We start from the raw sequence: 23523 nt of genomic DNA, 5'->3' as shown, positions 1-23523 counted from the left end.
TTTGCTCACTTTTCCTTTCTTATCTGTAAATATTTTAGCATGTACTTTTAAAAGATAAGAATTGTTTCAGAAAATATGATCACAGTACCACGATCACAGTACCACATACCTTAAAAATGAATAAGAATCCCTTATCACCATCAGATATCCAGTCCATATTCAGATTTAACAAAATAGAGTACACATGTATATCTATGTTTTTACACTTGTTTATACAAACCAAGTCTTTACAGTGCAATTGGTGGATAGGTCCATTACATCTCTTAATCTATTGTTCCTCTTTCATTTTTTCTATTATTTTTTATTTGCAATTAATTTATTGAAAGAACTAAATGATTTGTTTCATCTATTTCCCTATATCCTAGATTTTATTTATTGCATTTATATCTCTGTCCCCTCTATTGCTTCTAAATTCGTGGTAGTCACATCCCAAGGCTTGATCAGATCCAAGGTAAGCTGTTGGGCAGGCATTCTTTGTAGGTAACAGCTTGCACTTCTGTCAGGGGACATATCATATCTAGCTGCCTATTTTCTTATGATACTAGTAGTCATAATTCGTTAAGTGTTCCTACTTCTTATCAAAGTGGTGATATTCCAGTTCTTTTGTCTCTAATTTACTTAATAATTGGAATATCTTTGCAACGAGAAACTTTTTTGCTTTCTTTCTCGCCACCTTTCTATGGAAGGCAATCTATAGCAGTCTTTGTAAATTCTGAGAGAATCTGAATGACCTTTGGCCTGGTCTCAGGCCTGGGTGTGGATCAGACTTGTTCACATTGCTGTGATTTCCTCTCATGAAAAGCTATCACCAGAAGAATAAGTCACTTTTGTGTCACAGTGTTGCTGTGAAGTATTGAAAACAAGTCAAAGTGACATGGTCTGAGAAACAAAAAGATTTGAAATCACTGACAGGTCAAATATGACTTGATAGCAACTCCATTCCTATCCTAATGGCAAATTTCAGGAGCTGCTAAAATTGGTGTTGAGCACTGAAGAGAACTCCCCTTGGACTATAATTCCCACCTGAGTCAAACTGGGTCATTTCCCAATCTTCTAGAATCAGATAAAGAAGGGAACTTGGCAGCTCTTTCTGATGAGTTTAATTATGACAAATGATCCCACGTTAGAAGACACTATGTCCAGCAGCAGGTCAGCAAGATAGTTATCCTGACCTCCTGCTGTGTTTTCCTAGATAAAGACAGACCCACCCTGAATTGAGGGATGAGGTTTTAGGTTGTGCAGCTCTGAAATACTGCAGATCAAGTCAAGATAACAGGACATTAGGGAGATCTAGACTGAGCTCTTAAAGGGACCTGACACTATTTTATTCATCTGTGTATTCCTACTGGCACAGTGCTTGCATGGAGTAACTGCCCAAAAAATATTGACTAGATTCCAGATATATTTCCCCTGTAGAATATAGAGGAGGGCAATCTGATCCCTTGTCTTATAACCTTTTGAACTTAAGTCAGAGTTTTTCTGAACCAAACATATATGTTTCCCTTATATCAAATAAGACATGACTCTTTGGAAAAACTCCCTTCTATCCCCTGCCAAAGCAATGGGCTAACCTAACTGTCATTTTTCTTTTTTATATAACCTCTCAAGTTTAAACCCAAAGCAGTCTCTCCCTCCCATATGCCCAGATACATTACATTTATGAAGTCATGTGCTTACTGAGATTTCAACATTGGGCATAAAAATCAACAAATGAGGAATTATTTACAGGTTGGGAAGAGGAAGACAAATACAATGAAATGCCCCAAATTGAAAACAAGATAAAATTTATTGCATGTGAAAAGGAGTCACATGGAAGTTAAGCGTTGGTCAGGAACCATGAAAATATACATTTTGCATATCTTCTGTCCTGTTACAGCAGGGCTCATTCACTCTTCACTCTCATGAACTACCATCTGGAAAGAAAGTGGACACTTTTAGTCAAGTAAGGTGGCAGAGACCTATTTCCTCCATCCTTCCTCCCAGCAAGCATGAGGGGATTATTTGTATATTTTGGTAGGACGCAGGGTACTTTTTGGACCTTGGGCAGATGTACCATTGCCTACATGAAGTTTCCCTATCACCTGAGAAACTGGCCATCAAATAGAGCAAGCCCCATACTCTGAGTAATAATTCTCCTACTTGTGAAGTGACTACAGACAAGCTCATTTGGCTCTGTAGGGTATTCCTGCAGCAGTCTCTCTTATGCCAACAGGGGGCGCTTGCTCACTAGGCACCCCTCATTCCTTTTCTGGATTATGTTTTTTGTATTGTCAACTACTGACCTGAGTAGTTTAGTGGGGTTTTAGTGGGGCTCTGCTCAGCTCAGATATTTGAAGCAAATTCCTTTTCTTCCAGTGTCTTAGATTCCCCAGTCATATAGAAAGGGTTTCCAATGGCTCTTTCCACCTTGAAAGTCTCTGCAATCATCATGGGTCCCACCCAGGGACCCAATCATCAATAGCTTACCCTGCTAGAAGTGAAGTCTCGGGTCTTGGCCCGAAGCTTATTGACTTGAGATTCTGCAATATCCGCACGTTCCTCAGCCTCCTCCAACTCATGCTGAGCTTTCCGGAATTTGGTGAGATGAACATTGGCTTGTTCATCCTGAAACCAAAGAGCCCAGCAGGTAAGATCCTCTCTCCGAGCTCCCTGTAGGAACTGGACCAGGCTGCCATTCCAAAGCTACACCCTTCCCTGACTTACAGCCTCCTCAGCCTGCCTCTTGTAAGACTTGACTTTCACTTGAAGTTTATCAACCAGATCCTGCAATCTCAGCACATTCTTTCTGTCCTCTTCACTCTAAAAATGAGAAAACAGGAATGTCACTAGAGAAGAGGGAACAGAGCTGCAGAAGGCCTGGATAGTTTTCTGGTTCAAGTGTTTCTTCCTATATGCAGGTGGAGAATCCAAGGTGGCATTTGCACCTTACTGAGGAAATGCCTGTCAGGTCTTCTTTCCACCTACCTGGTACGTTAGCTCTTTGACTCGCCGCTCATACTTCCTTAGGCCCTTCACAGACTCTGTGTTCTTCTTCTGCTCCCCTTCCAGCTCAAACTCCAGCTCTCGAATCTGAGGGAGATGGTCAGGAAATTAGTCCGGGGCTGTAGCATGAATAAGGAGGCTGCTAGGCTCAGTTTGGCCAGGACTCCTTCTGCAAGTACCCGAGTCTCCAGTTTCTGGATCTGCTTCTTGCCACCCTTCAGTGCCAGCTGCTCAGCCTCATCCAGGCGGTGCTGCAGGTCCTTCACCGTCTGTTCCAGGTTTTTCTTCATCCGCTCCAGGTGGGCGCTGGTGTCCTGCTCCTTCTTCAGTTCCTCGGCCATCATGGCAGCCTGAAAAATAAAGTGTACCCACAAAGATGAAGACAAAGCTCAGGGGCCTTGGAGCTGTTGAAACCTGGGTGCCCCAGAGGACCAGAGGCCAGGCTAAAGTAAAAGGGTAATAGGTAGGACAATTAGTGAGCATGTCTTCCACATTGGCAGGAGAAACACACACATACACACACACACACACACACACACACACATATTTGTGTGTGTTAATGAATAAATAAAAACTGTTTAAGGGGCTGGGGTTGTGACTCAGTGATAGAGCACTTGCCTGGCAGGTATAGGCACTGGGTTCGATCCTCAGTACCACATAAAAATAATAAATAAAATAAAGGCATTGTGTCTATTTACAACTAAAAAACTATTTTTAAAAAAATTAGTTTATGGCTCAGTTGGTAGAGTGCTTGCCTCCCAAGCACAAGGCCCTGGGTTTAATCCCCTACACTACCTCCCCCCAAAAAAATATTGTTTTAAAAAATAAGGCTATAAGATAACCTAATAAATGAAATCCCCAAGGCCTAGTTGGGAAACAGTATTCTTGAAACTGGAGTTCTTGGGATCTTTTCCCCCTCCAAGAATTCTTTCTTTTGTTAACACCAACATATATTTTCAAAGAATCCTGAGACTTGAAGGAGATTGATTTAATAACCAGTATTACAGATTGGGAAATTAAGGGAAGGCGTCTTGAGGATTAAGGTGGTGCATGAACAAACATACAGGAAAGCAAGTTTTGAGGTAGTATTCTCCTGTCAGGCAGCAGGTGGCACTATTGGAGCTTCTAGGATTCCCAGGAAGTTTAGATAGTCAGGGAGGGGAGAGAAATGTTAGGACAGTGACAGCAGAGGGTCTCATTCCCATCTCTGCAAGAAGTCAGATATTGAAGGAAAGGAAAACATGCTTTTCCGTGGGCAGAACAAGCAGGATGTAATCTTTTTTTTTTTTTTTCTATGTCCCACTTTTAAATGTGCAGTAGGTTACAGCTGAGTTTGAGGGGAGGTAGGAGTGGTTTTGGAGCAACATGTACACCATATGTGTCCTGGGGAAGACCCCGCCTGTCTCATGGGAATATCTGGAGGTTAGGAGGGAACATAGGGCTTTAATGAAGCATGGTTCTGACAGCCCTGCGGGAGCAGGAAGAAAAAGGCTTACATCTGTGATGGCCTTCTTGGCCTTCTCTTCAGCATTTCTTGCATCCCTGCTGGCATCTTCCACCTCGCTCTGGAGCTGGGTGAGGTCTGTCTCCAGCTTCTTCTTGGTGTGGATGAGACTGGTGTTCTGCAGCAAGAGGACTGGCATTACACTGCTGTGTCTGAGGCTGAACCTTCCCATCTTGTCCTCCCTGCCCTTACCTGGGTATGCAGCAGCTGCACTCTCTCATTGGAATCCAGGAGCTCCTGTTCAGCCAGTTTCCGGGCCCTCTCCGTCTGCTCCAGTGTGGCCCGCAGCTCCTCCACCTCTGCCTGCAGCAGGTTGGCTCTGCGCTCCACGATTGCCAGCTGCTCCTTCAGGTCCTCCTGGCCCCGGAGAGCATCATCCAGGTGCAGCTGGGTGTCCTAGTCAGTGGTAAAAGGAAAATTCTATTTGAAGTGGCAGTACTAGGACCAGGAGTCTTCTCTACATCTTTGAGTATTTGAGGACAAGAAAGGTCTCTCCCCATCCCACAAGGGAGCTCTTTCAACCTTTAGCTGCCCCTGGACGCTCCTGAGGTGCTTAAGAGTCTCTGCAGCTTGGCGGTTGGCATGGCTCAGCTGGATCTCAATCTCATTCAAGTCTCCCTCCATCTTCTTCTTGATTCTGATGGCTTCATTTCTGCTCCGCACTTCTGCATCCAGGGCACTCTGCATCGTCTCCACTGTCCTCTGGTAGTTCCTCTTCAGCTGCTCGATCTCTTCATCCTTCTCAGCAATCTTTCTATCAATTTCTGATTTCACTTGTGTCAGTTCAAGCTGGATTCGGAGGATCTTGGCTTCTTCATGCTCAAGAGCAGCCTTTAAAAAACAAAAACAAAATGAATGGTATCCATGCCTCTACAAAGTCTGCTACAAGACCTTTGGGGTAACAAAACTTCAATGGAATATTCCTAAATCTAACTCTATACTATTCAAAGTTACTTTTTAAAAAATCTCTAATTTATCTTCAGTACAAAAATAGAATATGTTTCACTGCTATTTGTTTCAATTACACAACCACACAATAATAACACTCATTTTAATTTTGTGGTATTGGGGGATTCTACCACTGAGTTACATCCCCAGCCCTTTTTATTTGTATTTTGGGACAGAGTTTCTCTGAGTTGTTGAGGTTGGCTTTGAACTTGTGATCATCCTGTCTCAGCCTCCTGAGTAGCTGGGATTACAGCCATGCACCACCATGCCCAACAGTAACATTTAAATCATCGTAACATTTAAATCATCAGGAAGCTCTTTACAGATATTTGAAATTCACTTGAGATTTTGTAAAAGCTCATTCTTTAAATGTAATACTTTGTCCAATAAGTGCAAGATAACTTGCAGGTATTATTTCGTTCAACCTCAGTTATGCTCTTTGATGGGAAAAGGAAAGGCTTTAGGACTGTAATTTGCAAAGGCAAAAGCCAAGACACAGAGTGGAGTCAGCTTGCCTCCCAGGCCCTGCCTCATTGTCTCTGCTACTGCCTCTCCAGCATTCATGCCTACCTCTGCTTCCTCAAGAGCCAGCTGGATATCAGCCTTTTCCAGCTCCATCTGCTTCCTTGATTTTTCCAGCTCATGGATGGTTTTACCATTTTCGGCAATTTGTTCTGTGAGATCGGCTATCTCTTCTGCAATGAAATAAGTTTCAATTGTACTTGGATGCCTCTGCACGGGTTGCCAGGCATGCAAAGCACCAACGCAATGCTTTTTCACTAGTTTATTGAAATTCTAAGGACTCCTGTTTCCTAGAGATAAGATGTAGCACAGAGAGACTCAAAATAATGCTTGGATGGTGAACGCTTTCTGAGGGTGCATCAGTAGACGTGTGTAGGGATCTGAATAACAGAGTCACGCCTATCCAGCACACTAGCTATGGCTATGGAGTGTGAAGGGAGGAGGTTTCAGACCATCTCATACTGTTTGGAACAGCTTACGCTCTAAGTTCTTATTTTCACGCTTCACAGTTTCAAGTTGATCTAATGCTTCCTCATAGGCATTTTTCAACTTGAAGAGCTCAGTGCTCAAGGACCGGGACTCCTTCAGAGACGCCTCCAGCTCTGCTTGGCTCTCCTCGCACTTTGTCTTCCACTCGGCTAGCACCTGAAACACCAAGATGGAAGGGATTTCTGTTTAAGAGCTCTCCTCCAAACTTCTAACTAATTATTACCATAAGGCAAATACTCTGAGTTAGTGCTAAGTTTGTGGTATCTGGATCCTTCTTGATTGTTGCACTAACCAGGATTTTATTCCATAAATTTACTCAAGATAATCCATATTGCTATCTCCAAAAAGCAAATGGATCTTTTAGGAAGGAATTAGCTCGGCTAAATTGCCCTTTTCCTAACATGAAAATGGCCCTGAACTTCTAAGCACTTTGTTAAAAACATTGGTTCAGATCATCCTTATCTGCCATACTGAGACTTGTTGGGACTAAGTTAGATTACCACATATCAGCCACCTTGACACAACAGTACAGGGTGGGGGGTGCGGTGAAAGGAAAAAGGCTTGGGACTGAATAACATGGTAGGAATTGGTTCATATCCACTGACAATGTTGGAAAGGAATTTTCACCCCCACCCCATTTCCATTCTGTTTCACAGATGAGGAAACACATCCTAGTGAAGTTCAGGAATTTTTCTAAGGCCATCCTGCCGAGAAGGGGAAGAGTCAGGTATGGGACCCAGTCGCATCCTTCCATGGCCATTAGAATTTCCCCCACATCATGGTGTTCAACCAAGATGAAGCTGATCCCACACCTTGTCAAAGTTCCTCTGCTTCTTGTCCAGAGCAGCGGCCAGGGAGTTGGCTCTTTCCACATCAACCATCAGATCCTCCACCTCTCCTTGCAGCCTCTGCTTGGTCTTCTCCAAGGAAGCACACTTAGCATTCACTGCCTCAACCTGTTCCTCAGAATCTTGAAGGCGCTGAGCAAGTTTTTTCCTTACAGAATATGAAAGAGAAGCAGATGCTATTTAAGTTTCAATCTTCTTGAACATCACTGTTCATCAAGTTGGAATCACTAATCTAAGTGATTCAAACACCCTTGTGCTTTCATAAGCCCAGGAGAATTCCCCGTCTGCTCGAAATCTGTGGTCAATAATCTGTCTTGTCTCTAACTAAGATCAAAGTTGTTTGTCTTAATGAAATGTGCTAACAGTAAGTTCCTCTAATGGCACAGCCCTATATTTAAAGGTATGTGCAACAGGGAAACATCTAGTAACAAAAACAAATTCATCAAATTTATCCCTGAGTAGTTCTAAAGTCCTATGATCACTTAAGGTTTCTAGTTCTTCTAAAGGCAGAGGGTGGCATACTTGGCCTCCTCCAGCTCCTCTGTGCGCTGGATGGCATCCGTCTCATACTTGGTCCTCCACTGGGCAACCTCACTGTTGGCCTTGGACAGCGCCCTCTGCAGTTCGGCTTTGCCTTCCTGCTCCTCCTCATACTGTTCCCGCAGCAGGTCACAGTCATGGCGGGAGGACTGCAGGGCGTGGGCCAGAGCATTCTTGGCCTGTGGGAGTTAAGAAAGAGCCCTCAGTCGACTGACTTAATCCTATGTGCGTCATACAATCTAGGTATGTTACTGCTAACATTACCTATGGAATAAAGTTGCATTTTTGTTTGTTTTGTTTTGCTTTATTTGCAGGTAGTATATGAAAATTAAACCTTCAGAGAAGGTACCTTGCTCTCTTCTTCCAACTGCCTCTTGAGCTCTTCTATTTGTTGAGTAAATGCTTGCTTGCTTCTGGAAAGTTGGGACACTATGCTTTCCTTTTCTTCCAATTGACGACTCAGCTCACCTATGTCCAGAAGGAAATACTTTCATTTCATTCATTCATTCACCAAGTTTCTACTGTGTATAAGGCACTGTACTAAGATCTGGGGAAAGAATAAATGATAAGATGTGGGCTCTTCTTGAAGAAGAAATGGAAAGCACAACCTGACAAGATATCATTGTAAACTACTGGAGCTACGAGTGGTTTCTAGTGAGAAAACCTAAAAAGAACAATTATAAATTGAAGCATTACCAGCAGTTCTTAACAACTCCCATCGAACCTCCCCATTGGCTGGTATTTCCAGCTGTTTGCTGGTTATTAAGAGAAATACTTTGGATTTATATCTCTAGTAATGTGAAGTTAAATTTTTGGGTGAATATGGTAAGTTCAGGTTTATGTGCTTATACAGAAGTCAGAGAAAAAAGGGTGGGAATTTATGACTCCAGAGGTGAACCCCCAAGGTTATTACAGAAGTGACAACTAGCTACACTTCTTGTTTTCATTGTCTTGGCTATGGATGCAGCGAAAGATGGATTCATCGTTGATGAGAGACCAGTTCTGGGTGGAGCCACGTTTTCTATGTAAAAGCCCCAAACAATGTTCCTTTATATTTTTATTACACACCAAGACCCTGCACAGTTGGACCTGCTTCACTCTTTATTCTCTAAAACATTCCAATGTACATGATGTGCATCAAGAAGTAGAAAGGCCATGAGTCAGTTTCTAGTCCTATTTCTGCAAATGAGATTTCATCTGAAGCAAGATGATATATTAAATGTGACAGAGCTTAAACGAGGGGATATTTTGAGTCCCTTCTTATTCTCTCTGGTTTTACTAAACTCAATATTCTCTTCCGTCAGGATACTGTGGACAGTCCCTTTTGTAGGTTATTTTGGTTATTTCTTTCTTGGAAGTGTGCTTTCCTAGACTCTCCCTCAGACACACGCACTGCCCCTTCCAGGCGCTGGTGCGTTTTAGCCCTTTCGGTTTCCTCACATTGCTCACCTGCCTCAGTCTGAAGCCGAGACTTCTGTGTGGTCAGCTCGCTCAAGCTCCTCTGAATCTCCTCATTCTTGCCCCTGGCCTCGCTTAACTGATCCTCCAGAGTTCGACAGATCTTTTCCAGATTGGCCTGAAGGATTGGGAAAGGGAGAGAAGTCGGGCAGTGGTCGGGTATGAAGGGTCACTGGTGCAATGGTGTCTCCCTATGGAAAGCTGGGCTCCGCCCCGCCCCACCCCATCCAAGACCTTAGACTTGGACACGCTCTCCACGCTGCTGGAGAGGTCGTCGATCTCGAGCTTGAACTCGCTCTTCTCCTTCTCCAGCTTCTGCTTGACCCGCTGCAGGTTGTCTATCTGCTCCCCTAGTTCGGCCGCGCTGTCCGCGTGTTTCTTCCTCAACGTGGCCACCATGGCTTCGTGCTGGAGGGTGGCCTCCTCCAGGTCCCTGCGCAGCTTCAGAAACTCCGCCTCCCGCTTCTTGTTCAGCTCAATCTGGGTGGAGGTGACGCCGCCCGCCTCCTCCAGCCGCTCGCTCAGCTCCTCCAGCTCCCGGGCGTAGTCGCTGCGCTGTTTCTCCGTCTTGGCGCGGGTCGCTCTCTCCGCCTCAATTTCTTCTTCCAGCTCCTCTATGCGAGCCTGTAAAGAGCAGTCCATTCACTCCACGGGCAGGCAGTTCCCTCAGGGTGACTCACAATGTCACTATTCACAGCAGCTAAGATACGAAATTAACCTGAGTGCCCATCCACGGATGAATGAATAAAGAGAAGGTAGTACATACACACAATGGAATTTTGTTCAGCCATAAAAAGAATGAAATTCTATCATTTGCAGTAAAAAAAAGATAGAACTGGAGGACATCATGTTTAGTGAAATAAGCCAGGCACAGAAAAACAAGTATCTTATGTCCTCATATGTGCATGTTAAAAAAAAAAAAAAAAACTACCTGAATGTGGAATAGTGATTACTAGAAGTTGGGAAGGATTGGGGGTCGTATAAAGGCAGGCTGAATTTGATCAGTGCATGCTGTATGCATGTATTGAAATACCACATTGAAACCGTTTCATGTGTACATTTTAATACATGTTAATAACAATAAAAGAACATGTTAGTTCCCATTTCTATCAGACAAACCCGTTTATGAATTTTCCCCCAGAGAAATAGGAATATTGCTAAATTTCCTTTCAAATGACTTTTTCCTTTACTATCATGGTCATTATCCCTGCAGTGACCAACCCAGGATATTTTTTATTCAACTGAATGTTGGTCCGATTACTTTAACTGAATTGATTGCAAAGTATGGGAATCACTGTTAATCACTGTGGAGTCAGCCTGACAAGAAAAGAATCTGTGAGACAGGCAGCCCCATTGTCCTGCCCATTTGTTCTAAATGGCTTAGAGTAGACAGCCCCTGCACACTGAGTGAGGGACACCACACATGAAAGAGAAATCCAAAGCCTCCCACCTGTAATTCTTTGATTTTCTTCTGGAACTGGAGGCCCAGAGTCTGTTCATCTTCCACTTTACTTTGTAGTTGACTATATTCAAAATCTTTCCTGGGGAAGGAAGTGTACATGGCATGAAGACAGAATCCCCAGTAACTTACAAAATTGAAACCAGTGCTTTTAGGACCTACTTCTTGAGCCTTTCATCCAACTGTTGCTTATCATTCTCCAGATCTAATATAGACTCTTGGGCAAGCTTCAAGTCTCCCTCCAGCTTCCTTTTGTTCCTCTCCAGGTCTACTCGAAGCTTCTTTTCTTGCTCTAGGGAACTTTCCAGCTGAAAAAGGCACCATTTCCTTTTAGGAACAAAGGCTTCGCAAGAGGACCCCTGTGTGCTTTCAACCCTGAAAGGTCTACTAATCCTGATTAACATTGTTTACTTACATCATCCACTTGCTGTTCCAGCTTGCTCTTGATTTTGCTCAAAGAATTGACTTTGTCCTCCTCTGCCTGCAGGTCATCCAGGGTCTGCTGGTGGGCCTCTTGGAGGGCCTTCTTCTCTCTGGTTAATTTTGCAATTGTTTCATCCAACCCAGCCAGTTCCTCAGTAAGGTTTTTAACCTAAGAGGAAGCCACAAATAATTAAAAGAAGAGAGAAAGTGCAGATTGCAATGACGGCATCAAACAAGAAAGACCCACAAGAAGAGTACCTTGTTCTCCGTGGCATGCTTCTCCTTTTCAACCTTGGCCAGTGTCAGCTCAAGGTCATCAATGTCTTTCTTCAGTTCTGAGCACTCATCCTCCAGTTTCCTCTTCTTAGCGGTCAGCTCAGCATTGATTTCCTCCTCATCCTCAGCTCTCTCAGTCACCTCCTTGATCTTAGCCTCAAGCTGGAATTTGGCTTTGATCAGCTGATCACATCTTTCCTCAGCATCCAACAAATTTTCACTTTCCTTTAAAAAAAAAAAAAGAATCGCAGTTCCCTTTAATGAGATAAGATGTGTGATGTTCCAGTGTTTTGTTCCATATGAAATTCTTTATAGACTATCCCAACCAAAAATTGTTAAAAATCCCACAAAGAATCCAGCTTTCCTAAATACATAAACAAATCTAGAAGGAGATTTTTAAAAATGAAAGAAAGAAAAGATTTCTAAAACACATACAGCTTGTACTTGGAGCTGCAGGTCATTCTTCTCTTGTACCAGAGTCACCAGCTTTTCTTCTAGCTCCTTCCTTTTTGCCTCTGACTTGGCAAGTTCATCTTTGGTTTTCTGAAACTCTTCCTTCATGGTGGCCATCTCCTTCTCAGTCTCCGCACTCTTGAGGAGGGGCTTGATCTTGAAGAAGAGTTTCATCCAAGGCCAGTGCTTGACGTTCATGAAGGAGCGAATGTTGTATTGGATGCAGAAGATGGACTCCCTAAAAACACAACATTGTTTATTCCTAAAGGAGACTCCCCTTTTCCCCAAAGAGTGCACATTTGTACAAAGACCCTGCTCTACCTCCTTTGCACCATCTTCTGGAATTCCACACGCATGAGAAACCCTCTGCACACAGCTTGTGTCCTGGTGATCAGTTTGGCCAGGCGGTCATCCCGCATCTCTTCCAGGGTTCCCAGTAAGCCAGCCTTGAAGAACACCTTATAGGGGAGAAGACTGACATGAGTCAGTTGTCTGAAGAAGTTAACAAGACAAAAAGGTCAACATCTTTTGGAATTGAAGCATTACCTTGGTATGTCCAAATTTGTACTGTGTGTGGTCAATATCAATGGATGCCAAGAGTTTTTCGCAAGCTTTCTTGCTGTCAATGAACTGGCCCTCTGGGATTGCACTGGCATTCAGCACTCGATATCTGCCATTGTAGACACAGAACTAATTATAGGCTGTTGACAAAGATAAAAACCCTGGAGACCAGTCACTTTAGGTCTCTCTTCCTGTGGGCAAGAAGACCAAGTTCCCAAGAGCTGAAAAAACTGGATCATAGTCACACTGCTAACTGATAGTCTGAATCTAGACCCTGGGACTCCTAGGCTTTAGCTTTTTCTGCCATGCTGTGTATCAGATCAGTTCCAGAGAAAAACATGGAAGAAACAAGTATGTTTACCTTGACTGAGTGGGAGGTTATTATTTTATATGAAATCCTACAAATGTTTTGAAATGTTTTTTTCATGCCAATATTGACCTCAAATTCCATTCTTTGTATATCTCATCAAGGAGCACATAGAACATTTTTATTGCACACCTTTGTTTAAAATCCCCATAGAGAATCCTATTTGGGAATCCTTTCCTGCAGATGCGGATGCCTTCCAGCACTCCGTTACATCGCAGCTGGTGGAGGACAAGGCTGTGTTCCATTGCGCCTGAGAGCAGAAGCAAAACACATCAGCTTCACACAGAATTTCCTACAAACTGAGCGCCCTCTAGAAAGCCATCGGGTGCCTCACCTGGGGTCTTGGTTTCATTGGGAATTATACAGCGCACAAAGTGAGGGTGAGTAGTTCTTAAATTTGACATCAGCTTGTTCAGGTTTTCCTAAAAGAGAAAGATAAATTTAACAACCCACTGAAGGTTTTTACAAAGACACAGATATGTTGCAATGAAAAATAAGTTAGGTGTTTTAAATTTATCATGAATTCCAAAAAATAGTAAAATGAACTCTTTCCTTTATTGGTCCTATGGCTGGAAGTATAGGCAAATAACTGATTCACAGGTTGAACATCCCTAATCTGAAAGTCTGAAATTTAAAATGCTCCAAAATCTGAAACTTTATGAGTGCTGACATGACACCTGACCTCATGTGATGGGTCACGGGCAAAATGCAGGTGCACTACAAACATTATATAAAGTTATCTTTAGGCTACGTTCGTAAAGTATATATGGAACATAAATGAATTCTATATTGAGAATTGGGTCCCATCCCCAAGAAACCTACCTGTCTGAAATCTGAAACACTTCTGATCCCAAGTATTCAGATAAGAGAAACTCAATTTGTCAGTCTTTTACCTCCCAGTGAGTCAAAGTATAAAACAGTTTCTGAAATCAACTTTAGAGCTGTGTCATGCTTCTCCCATAGCATGAGCTGCTGTTGCTGGTGTCCTGAAGGTGAGTTGCCAGAGTTGATGCTGGGAACTCTCCTCCCTAACCAGCCAATCCAGCCTAATGCAATACAATTGACAATGAAATTCTGGTCCCACAAAAACATAATAAAACTTGTCCTTCAAAAAAAAAAACGAGAGAAAGAGAGAGAGAGAGGAATTCTGGTCCCACATTTATTGGCCTTTATTTATATGTTATCATATTGTCACTCAACCTCAGTGATCAGTTTCAGACAACATTACTATTCTCAAATAAATCAGGTTAGAATCTCTCCATTTCTCATTTTTATATAACTTAAATGAACTACAAGCAAATAAATTTGTATTTTTCATACCCTGAAAAGTGCAGAGACAGTTTGGAAGGAAGAACCTTTTTTCTTTGCAACTTTCTTCTTCCCACTATCAGCTGAAAGAAACAAGAGGGCAGGTGCTGTTGGACCTACAAAGTCTATTGGGTTCTCTGGGACAAAGGGAAGATCATGTGAGGACAAAACTGTCCTTGTATCTGGAGTCTCTTACCATCTGCAGTAGCGAAAGTGGCATAGAGGTGTGCCAGGAGCCTGTTGGAGGACTTCTGGTACAGCCCAACCACGGTCTCATTCAGGGGGTCTTTGTTCTTCTCCAGCCAGCCTGAGACACTGTAGTCCACAGTGCCTGCATAGTGGATCAATGAGAAGTGGGCCTCAGTCTTGCCTTTGACTACCTTGGGCTTCTGGAAGTTGCTGGACTTGCCCAGGTGCTGGTCATACAGCTTGTTCTTGAAGGAGGTGTCTGTTGCCTTGGGGAACATGCACTCCTCTTCCAGGATGGAGAAGATGCCCATAGGCTGGATTGAAGATGAGGTAAAAGGTCATCTGGGTGAATGTGAAAAGCAGAGTACACAGGCAGAAGGGACCAAGTGGACAGAGGAGGATACCTTCTCAATGAGCTCAATGCAGGCGGCCAGGTCCATCCCAAAGTCAATGAAGGTCCACTCGATGCCTTCCTTCTTGTACTCCTCCTGCTCCAGCACGAACATGTGGTGGTTGAAAAACTGTTGCAGTTTCTCGTTGGTGAAGTTGATGCACAGCTGCTCCAGGCTGTTATACTGACACCAAAATATAACATTCACGTGAACAGTCAGACACTTTCAAAATCAAAGACCCATTGGCATCCCTGCTCACTGCCTCGGACCTTCCCCAATTCATTCACTTTCTGAGCAGTCACATTCTTCCAGGCTCTGACCATATCTGCTCCATCGAGTCTGACTTCTCCAAACTTAAAACCAGAAGATGTTTCTCCTTCTCCTGAGTTCCCATAGTCTGGGCATCTCTTGTGCACTTTGTTTTGTGGTCACTCTTCTGTGCACCTAATTGACTTGTTTTTTTCCTCAGCTATGCCACAAGTTCAGCATACACACAGTGATGACTATCTCTGGCTTTTATGCATAGAGTCAGTAGAACAATTATACAAAATATTACATGATTGACTTACTACTATCGAATTGTCTCTTTCTCTTTCTGGTTCTCCTTAAGTCACTAATAGCATTTTTTTCTTTTAGCCATTTGGCAATGTCCTTTAAAATTCCACTTTACAGAAGTCTTCACTTCTCAGAATAATACAGACTTTCCCAACATGGTCCTTTTACCTGATCCACTTTATCTAACTTTTCTACAAAATGATCATTTGATAGCGTCCCTTTAGGATTATGAAAAATAAGTTCCCCATACAAAGGATGAGTATAAATCATACATACCTCAAAGATTTCAAAGCCTGCAATGTCCAAAACACCAATGAAGTGTTGTCTTGGGAGTTTGGTGTCCAGTTGCTGGTTAATGCGAGTGACCATCCACAAGAACAACTTCTCATAAACCGATTTGGAAAGGGCGTTCACAGCATGGTGAACCTATGGGGGAAACATCAGCTGATGAGTAGGAAGAGAGTGACCATCAGGGACTTCGATCCCTTCCTGGCCTTGAGCCAGAACCTTACCTGATCCACAGTTTGACCTTTGGTGACATACTCATTCCCAACTTTCACTCTGGGGAAGCACAAGGCTTTCAGGAGATCTGAGGAGTTCAGGCCCATCAAGTAGGCTGTTTTGTCAGCCACTGGTAAGAAAAGAAAGATGCTGTTCATCAAGGTAGGAAAGACTCTGAAAATCATTCAGTGGTTCAAATCTTGACTTAGTTCATCTTAGTGTACCTTACATTCCATATCATTCAGCTGCTTATGTGGGGAAGTCACTTAGAGAATATGATGGGAATTTTCTGAAAAGGCAGACTTAGGTTTCAGAAAGCCCTGGTTACTTCTCATTGCATCTGAAACAGGACCATTCTAGTGATTCGGCAAGGTGGAAGGTGATTGTGCTTATAGGCATCTGAGGCCCAGAAAAGGGTCTTGTACCCCTCTAGATAGCAGAAGTATAAACTGCTTTCAAGAGAAACATCAAATGGTAAACAACCTCCCAGCTCTGACCTATGGCCTGCTGTGGGGTTTTGTACCTTCTGTGCCGTCTGGCTCTGCCTGCTCCTCTCGCTGCTTCTGCTTGAACTTCATATTCCCATAGTGCATCACAGCCCCTGTCAGCTTGTAGAGTCCAGATTTCTCTTCTGGGGTGAAGCCCAGGATGTCAATGGCACTCTGACATGGAAAGAAGAGCCTGTCAATCCATTGCCCCAGAGATGGAGGAGGAATACCCCACATCTTTTCATCCATCCCACTTACATCTGTAGCCAACAGCTCCTCGGCATCATCGATACTGGCCACCAGGATTTCCCCTTGGCTGATGAATGGGTAGTCATAAGGGTTGGTGGTAATGAGCAGCAGCTCTGAAATGACAATTAGTTTGAGGAGATTCAAGGAAAACATCCCCTTGTGGATTTGAGCTCTTGCATCCTGGCCTGGAACTTTAACTGCTGGAGCCAAATTAAATCTAGAGTTAGTACCCTCAAGAAAGCTTCACAATACAGAAGCTATGACTAAAAACATAGTCCAGGGGAGACTTTGCAGTCTCCCATGCAATGTAGATTAAGAACCCTAGGATGCAGCTCAGTGGTAGAGCACTTACCTAGCATGCCTGAGGCTTTGGGTTTCCATTCCCAGCATGACAAAAACAAACAAACAACCCCTAGAGAGAATATTTAAATTTTCTTGCTTCAAATATGATCGGTGCATGTCAGTGTAGGTTAGGGAAAGCTAATAGGGAAAACTGGCTGAATGTAGATCAAGACAGGAGCCCATCCTGCCTGCCGGAAGCACAGGTTGTTTGGTATAATCATAGGCTTTTAAAAATCTGTTGAAAAGCTGCTGACCAGAAGGATGAGCAAACAGCCAGAGAGCAGAGAAGACAGTGTGCACAGATGCCTCTGTTAGGTACTGAACCAAAAACAGGGTGACTCTCCACAGGCTGGCTTGTTCATGTGATGCATGGGCCTCACAGCATTTGATGAGAGGTTGGTTTCTGTGCCAGAACACAAGGGGGCGCTCAAGGGCAATTAAATGCTTTGTTATTCAGAAGGTTTTTATAAGCCAGGGCTGAATTCAATACTGATTTAATCTTGTTACTGACCACCTGATTATATATTTCAAATTGACACGTCATTGCCCAAACAGCCACATCCTGGGCCTAAAATAAATGTCCTCCATTGGATGTAGAGATTCACAACCCCTGGTGCATGAAAGACCAACCTGGCCAGTGACTTCCTCACCTATGAGCTCAGGCTTCTTGTTGGAAAGAATCTGGTAGAAGATATGGTAGCTTCTCTCAGCCTTCAGCTGGAAGGTGACTCTTGATTTTTCCAGCAGATCTGGAACACAAACAAAGCCCTGGCTTCCAAATTGCTCCCCAATTGCTGAGACCTTATCTGATCCCAGGGGATCTACTTACAAGTTTCAATATCTGCTGAGGCCAGCTTCCCAGTGGTACCAAAATGGATTCGGATGAACTTTCCCTGCACAGGGGGGAAAGAGAGACCTGCTCTTACTACAGCTCTAAGGACTCCTCCTGGTTTCTGGGGCAGTGTGAATGGGAGCCCTTCCCTCTGTCGTTTGAACTTAAATATATCCTCCCACTTCTCCCTTCTTCTTTTTCCAGTGTGGTGTGCCTCCTTTGCTCCTGTTCCTCATTGTCTGTGCTTCCCCACCCATTGGATGTGTCTAGACAGCAAAGCAACTAGACTAAGTTTTTCAGCATGTGCATCAAACCACATCACTATTCTGCTTTACAGGATCCTTCAGGAGCTTTCTATTGTACTGGGAATAAAATCCAGATGACTTCTTGTGGCTTGTATCCTCCTCCATGACCAGGTCTCTTCCTCCCTCTTTCCTGTCTTAGACAACCTGCCCACTTACCTCACAGATCCTCTTTAGGTCCCTTTAGTACCAAGCCCTTCACCACCTTAGGGATGTGTGCTTGCTCTTCCCTTTGTCCTTACTCTTCCTGGTGACTTTCAAGCCTGGCTCCTTTTCATCCCTGCAGATCTTGGTTCATGTGCCCAAGAACTGCCCCTCAATGAGACTTTACCTACCAACCCCATCTAAAGCACACCTGACCCCTAGTTATTCTGTCACATGCCCTGTTTATTGAACTTCATATGAAAGTATCTTATTTGTTTAATTCTCTCATTTTTGCTCTCCACTGGTCTCTAAACTTCCCAGGACACGCATCTTTCCTGTCTTGTAGTCTGCAAATAAGATTCAATTGCAACCAACTGTCTTACAAAGCGGGAGGAGTTGTCATTCCTCACAGTCTTGGCATTCCCAAAGGCCTCCAGCAGCGGGTTGGCACTGATGATTTGATCTTCCAGAGTCCCCTGATGCAAGAAACCAAGGGAAGAAAGAAGATTTTCTTTTTAAGCCACAAAATGACAGTAAAAACTGTTCACCAGCTCTGTCTCTCCTGCCTGGCAGCTCTGGTGAGGCCTGTCCCTCCCTCTCTGACTTACCAATTTGAGGACCAACCAAATCAGCAGCATGCCCTTCTCAAAACACTTTTGTCTTTCCATCATATTTGGCATGAGCTGGGTCTTTTGCTTGGACATTACTAACACTTGATTCTCCAATTCAGTTAGGTCATCTGTATTCATTTCATACTATGGCTACACATTTGGGTTCAAAGGCAAGTATGGTCTACTGCTCTTTCCAGTTACTGCCTGATTCTACCACAAAAGGACAGGCATCCTGAGCTACCCCCAATTTCATCCTTCTTCATTAAGCCTTAGAGCCTTGTTTCCCAAGAAATCACAGGATCTGGTCCTGTGAGATCTAACACACTGTGTTGTCTAAGATGACCAGCTGTCCTTCAAGATTTTACACTTTAGCCTGCCCTCCTTTGCTTGCAGAAGGAAATGTGATGACGCTTGACCTCCTAATTCTGAAGTTAAGACAGAGGTCAGAAGTAGAAACTGAACAAGCCTGTCTCCCCTTCATACTTTCATTGTGGAGTCCTTCTTCTTGGCAAGGTCTCCAGTAGCTGCAATTGTTGCAAAGTACTGGATGACACGCTTGGTGTTCACAGTCTTCCCTGCCCCGGATTCTCCGCTATTCAGAGCGACCAAAAGACAGAGAAAGAAAAAAAGAAGAAGAAATAAGTCCTGTTAGTATAAATAGATGTCACCCATCTGGACAGCCTGAACCACATCACACCCATCAAACAAACGTGTGCGACCACTTGGAGAGACAGCTCCAGGCAGGAGACTTCATTGTCACTCGCTTAGTTGACTCAAAGATAGATAATTCCCATTTTCTGAGGTCTTATGCATGCTTTCTTGCCCATCCCAAACCTATTTGTTCACCATAGACTTTGCTCCAAACACTTTTTAATGAACTGAATGAAGCAAATAACACCTTTGGCCACAACTATGAAACCACTCTGTTCCTTGGATACTTACGTGATCAGAATGGACTGGTTTTCACGATCTGCCAAAGGAAAAATAAATTAGAGTTGATGGCAATATAAAAAAGAGCTCCCTAATTCCATTCTATCAAGCAGTTAAATCGTATAATTTCTTCTCCTTTAGTCCTTTCTCTTTCCCTCCCTCCCTCCCTCCCTCCCTTCCTTCCTTCCTTCCTTCCTTCCTTCCTTGCTTCCTTCCTTCCTTCCTTCCTTCCTCTCTCTTTCTTTCTTTCCTTCTCTTTTTCTTTCTTTCTAATCCTAGGGGAGAATTTGAAGAGCATCCTTCTTGAGAAAGAGACTGCTTAAAACCATTGGCTTCTCAGCAGGTTAAACCATAGGAAATTGTCGATCTTTGGTCTTAGCCCACAAAAATGTCAGTTTCATGTGGTTTAAGTTAGGGAGAGCTTGATTTAGGCAATGCCATCCATCACCTTAGAACAATTGTCACCCCATGGTCACTCTGACCCAGAACAAACATCAGCCTAACCTAAACCCCAGACAATATCCTGTAATGAGAATTGTTGCCTGGAGCAGAAATCTAGAGAAACATCCTGTTTGACATGGAAGAGTGACTAGCACAAAGAATGATGATGACGATGACCACGAGAACCCTTCCATGATAACTCCCTAGTGGTGACCAAACTGCAAAAATTCCCCCACCCCTTCACTCCCCTATAACTTCGCTAGGCTGTACGTGGTTCCAGCCTCTGCCAGGACTCCCCTCCGCAGGTTTGTCTGGAATAAACCTGTATCACTATTAAGTGGCTTCTCTTATCTCTCTCTTTATTTCCTTTGTTTGTTTCTTTCCTTACATTAACCAGTTCTTGCATTAAAGGCAAACTTGTCCTGGTCCACAAGGCTCTAAATAGTCTGGTTTCTTCGGGATCCTCCCCTCCCTTCCCTATGCTGGACACCAGGCGGGGGCAGGTCCAGCACGCAGGGACTGCTGCCCTGAGTCTGGTCACCACTTGTGCTCCTTCCCAGGTGCTCACCAGTCAGCATGAACTGATAGGCGTTGTCAGAGATGGAGAAGATGTGGGGCGGGGCCTCCTGGCGCTTTTTGCCTCGGTAGCCATTCACCACCTCTGGGTTGTACACCGGCAGCCGTTTGTAGGGGTTGACAGTGACACAGAAGAGGCCTGAGTAGGTCTGTGGGGGAAAACCATATACTGTATGTACTCATGTGTGTATGTATATATAAAAAACTTTTGCCTTTATTATTTGTGTTTCTTTCTGACAAACTCGTTAAGGAGGGAAGGTATGGTTTCTACTTACAGATGAGGCAACTGAGTCTCAGGGAGGAGGGTGGCTGGACCTCCCACATGCATTAAGTGACAATGACAACCCCACCTTGGCCTCATCTTTCCTGCTCTCCCAGCTCTTCTGTCCTCCTCCCACTTTCCTTCAACAACCCCTCTTCTTCCTACACCCTTCATCTCTTGCTTTCTCATTTTTTCTCTTCCTCCTTTTTTTTTTTTTTTTAATTTCCCCTCAACAGCAGGTCAAACACAAATCGTTCAAAACCTCATCACCCACACAAACGTCTTCACCTCCCCGCCTCCCCCCATGTCAGATGTCCCAGGAAAGCCACGGCACCCATCACCACCGACATAGATCATCCAGGATGTGTAGCGGTCCTTGAGGTTGTACAGCACTGCAGGCTCATTCAGGTGCGTGAGCATGGCCATGTCCTCGATCTTGTCAAACTTGGGGGGGTTCATGGCATACACGTCCTCTGGTTTCACCACCAGGGTCTGAAAGGGGAAGAGTCCCGAGGCTTAACTCTCGTTCTCTGTGGGTTGCCGCTGTAGGTGTCTATCACCCATTTTATTTATGAAAGCAGGGTGGACATTGGAGAACACCTGGCTGACAGCAAGGGAGGACCAGGTTACCGGGCGGCTTATGATGGTGATGGTAGAATATGCTTTGTTTCTGTTACTTGGGGACTTTGTCCTTTTCCTCTTTGGTGAGCCCAGAGGGAGGGAACAATGACAGAAATGAGAAAAGAGGATCTGTGTGCAGGTGTGGGGAATGGGAGCAGGAGTGGGAGCCATCAGGAACCTTTTCAGCTTTGAAGTGCTGACTACTCAGAAATCTAGCTCCAGCAACTGATAGGGTTTTGCCTACCCACTCAGAAAATGGCAGTCCACGGGCAGTCCTGAGGCAGGGACAGAAGAGAAAGAAAGAGGTCGCATCTGATCCCCAAGTCGGTGGCTTCTGAGTTAGCCAAGATTCGGAGCGCTCTGAAGGCAGCTGTCCAGCCCCCAAACCCCACAGCTCACCCCCTTTACCACCCTCCCTGCACATGCTCATGGAAGACCCCCCACCTCACCTCTCCTGGCCCTTTCTGCAGACACAGGATTACAAGCCAGGTAAAGTGTACCACAAGGTAGATGCGGTGGTTCCGGGCAGTGCGGGGCCTCTGCACTCTTCTCTTCCCCAAGGCCCTCAGGCTTCAGGGGTGCAGAGCCTCAGGCACTCTTGGTGGGAGCTGTCTTTCTCTCCCCATCCTGCCCCCACCTCCCTTCTTTGTGTAACCTCCTCTGAAAATGGCCACTTTTCCTGGTTGTGTCTCCAGATAGTGCAAGTGGAAACCTGCCTGTTCCCTGCCTCCGAGCAGGAATTCATCCACGCCACTCAGGACCATCATCCTCCTTGCACAGGGCTTTTTACATGGTCCTAGATTATCATTCATGAAATCTAGCTCTGATCCTCCATTTTATAAGCCCATTCTTAGCTCCTTTATCTGAATTATGTAGAGAGCCACCTTCTGGGGACTTCAATGGTTGGTAGCACTAGAAGTCAAATTTTAATGCCCTTTTCCTTCATCCCAACTCAATGACATCATTGCCTTTACTTGTCTCTCAGGTTTTATTTTCCTCTCTTAATCTTTTTTTCTCCCTCCATGTCTCTCTCTCTCTCCTTCCCTCCCTCCCGCCTTCTTCTAGCTCTGTTTCTTACTCTTTGGCTTTTCTTGGAACATTTGCAGATTCTTCTGTTTAAGAATCCAGAAAAGAGAAAGTCCAAATCCAGAATTTCTCCCAGCATTCCCACAATGGCTTGGAACAGAATATAGTGAACCACAATGCTCATCATTTCTGATACAGGAGGCTGCTGTTTTGCATTGAACTTATGATCCACTAGGGTTCCTTATGCATTTTCCTTACTTCCTCTGTTAGATGGCCATTGCAAAATTAGAGAGAAACCTAGACTACCAAAGGAGAATATTCTAAAAACACTCCTCCTAGTGTTGGACTCCCAACTCCACGCCCTAAAGACACATGGAGCTGATCCCCCCTGGACCAGAGTGCTGTGAACATTGATAAAAGCACCTGAAAGTTAATTTCTTTAATCAAGCACAACCAGATTCTTCTCCCACCCTGCAAGGCCAGCACTCTCTCTGCTTTCTCTGAGGACACCTACAAAGTCTAAATCCATTTCCTGTGAGGCATATCAGGGCCAAAGCCTCATCTGGAAGTGACTGGAGGTAGGATGAAGGCATATATATACAAGGCAACCACAAGAAACAAGGGTCAGGTGCCCACAGAGGGAGTGGAGAGTCTTACCCGGTTGTCATCAGTTTCCACAGTGACTTTCCCATCTTGGGTACTCTTAATTTTCCCTTTGGCATATTCTAGCTTTGAATCGACCACAAAGCAGTAGGTTTTGGCATCAAAGGGCTGGTTCTGAGCCTCAATCCTCTCCTTTTCTGACTTCCGAAGAAAAGGAGCGGCTATGCCGAACACTTCCATCTCAGTGTCACTACTCATGGTGTCAGCTGCAAGGCAAACCCACCCATGGCTCAGCTGCCTCCGGGACCAGGCACCAAGCAG

The 23523-nt window shown here is 44.3% G+C and overlaps 1 protein-coding gene and 1 long non-coding RNA gene across 7 annotated transcripts in view; one reads left to right on the top strand and one right to left on the bottom strand.

The window, feature by feature from the left end:
• The window catches only part of LOC124979954 (uncharacterized), a 76679-nt gene that overhangs the window by 42237 nt on the left and 10919 nt on the right, over window positions 1-23523 (top strand). For all 6 annotated transcript variants that reach the window (XR_007107713.1, XR_007107710.1, XR_007107708.1 and 3 more), the window contains one exon: window positions 21189-21360. This is a non-coding gene — a long non-coding RNA (uncharacterized LOC124979954). The remainder of the gene's footprint in view (window positions 1-21188; window positions 21361-23523) is intronic.
• On the bottom strand, window positions 1768-23460 carry Myh3 (myosin heavy chain 3). The gene is made up of 39 exons (XM_047544909.1): window positions 23257-23460; window positions 21301-21444; window positions 20683-20839; window positions 19686-19713; window positions 19227-19335; window positions 18516-18608; window positions 17684-17747; window positions 17505-17603; window positions 16522-16625; window positions 16299-16437; window positions 15787-15905; window positions 15551-15700; window positions 14732-14902; window positions 14335-14641; window positions 14151-14221; window positions 13165-13252; window positions 12963-13080; window positions 12449-12572; window positions 12224-12360; window positions 11885-12140; window positions 11432-11674; window positions 11166-11342; window positions 10913-11058; window positions 10742-10832; window positions 9526-9915; window positions 9283-9409; window positions 8183-8301; window positions 7816-8012; window positions 7258-7441; window positions 6436-6601; window positions 6005-6129; window positions 5009-5317; window positions 4679-4882; window positions 4479-4604; window positions 3162-3332; window positions 2965-3069; window positions 2704-2799; window positions 2467-2604; window positions 1768-1913 (listed from the first exon to the last, which is right to left on the bottom strand). Exons 1-39 carry the CDS (start codon window positions 23458-23460, stop codon window positions 1887-1889), a joined length of 5823 nt encoding a protein of 1940 aa, XP_047400865.1. The 3' UTR covers window positions 1768-1886.

This window comes from Sciurus carolinensis, chromosome 3 (genome assembly GCF_902686445.1).
Source record: "Sciurus carolinensis chromosome 3, mSciCar1.2, whole genome shotgun sequence".
Classification (NCBI taxonomy): Eukaryota; Metazoa; Chordata; class Mammalia; order Rodentia; family Sciuridae; genus Sciurus; species Sciurus carolinensis.
This window is presented reverse-complemented; position numbering and strand designations above follow the sequence as displayed.

Excerpts from the sequence above, each read along its gene's own strand:
- Myh3 (XM_047544909.1), bottom strand. The coding sequence starts at position 23,460 with ATGAGTAGTGACACTGAGATGGAAGTGTTCGGCATAGCCGCTCCTTTT. Across the intron at positions 9,916-10,741 it reads AGAAAATCAAAGAATTACAG|GCTCGCATAGAGGAGCTGGA; the intron begins GTGGGAGGCTTT and ends TGCTCTTTACAG. Across the intron at positions 5,318-6,004 it reads TGGCTCTTGAGGAAGCAGAG|GCTGCTCTTGAGCATGAAGA; the intron begins GTAGGCATGAAT and ends TGTTTTTTAAAG.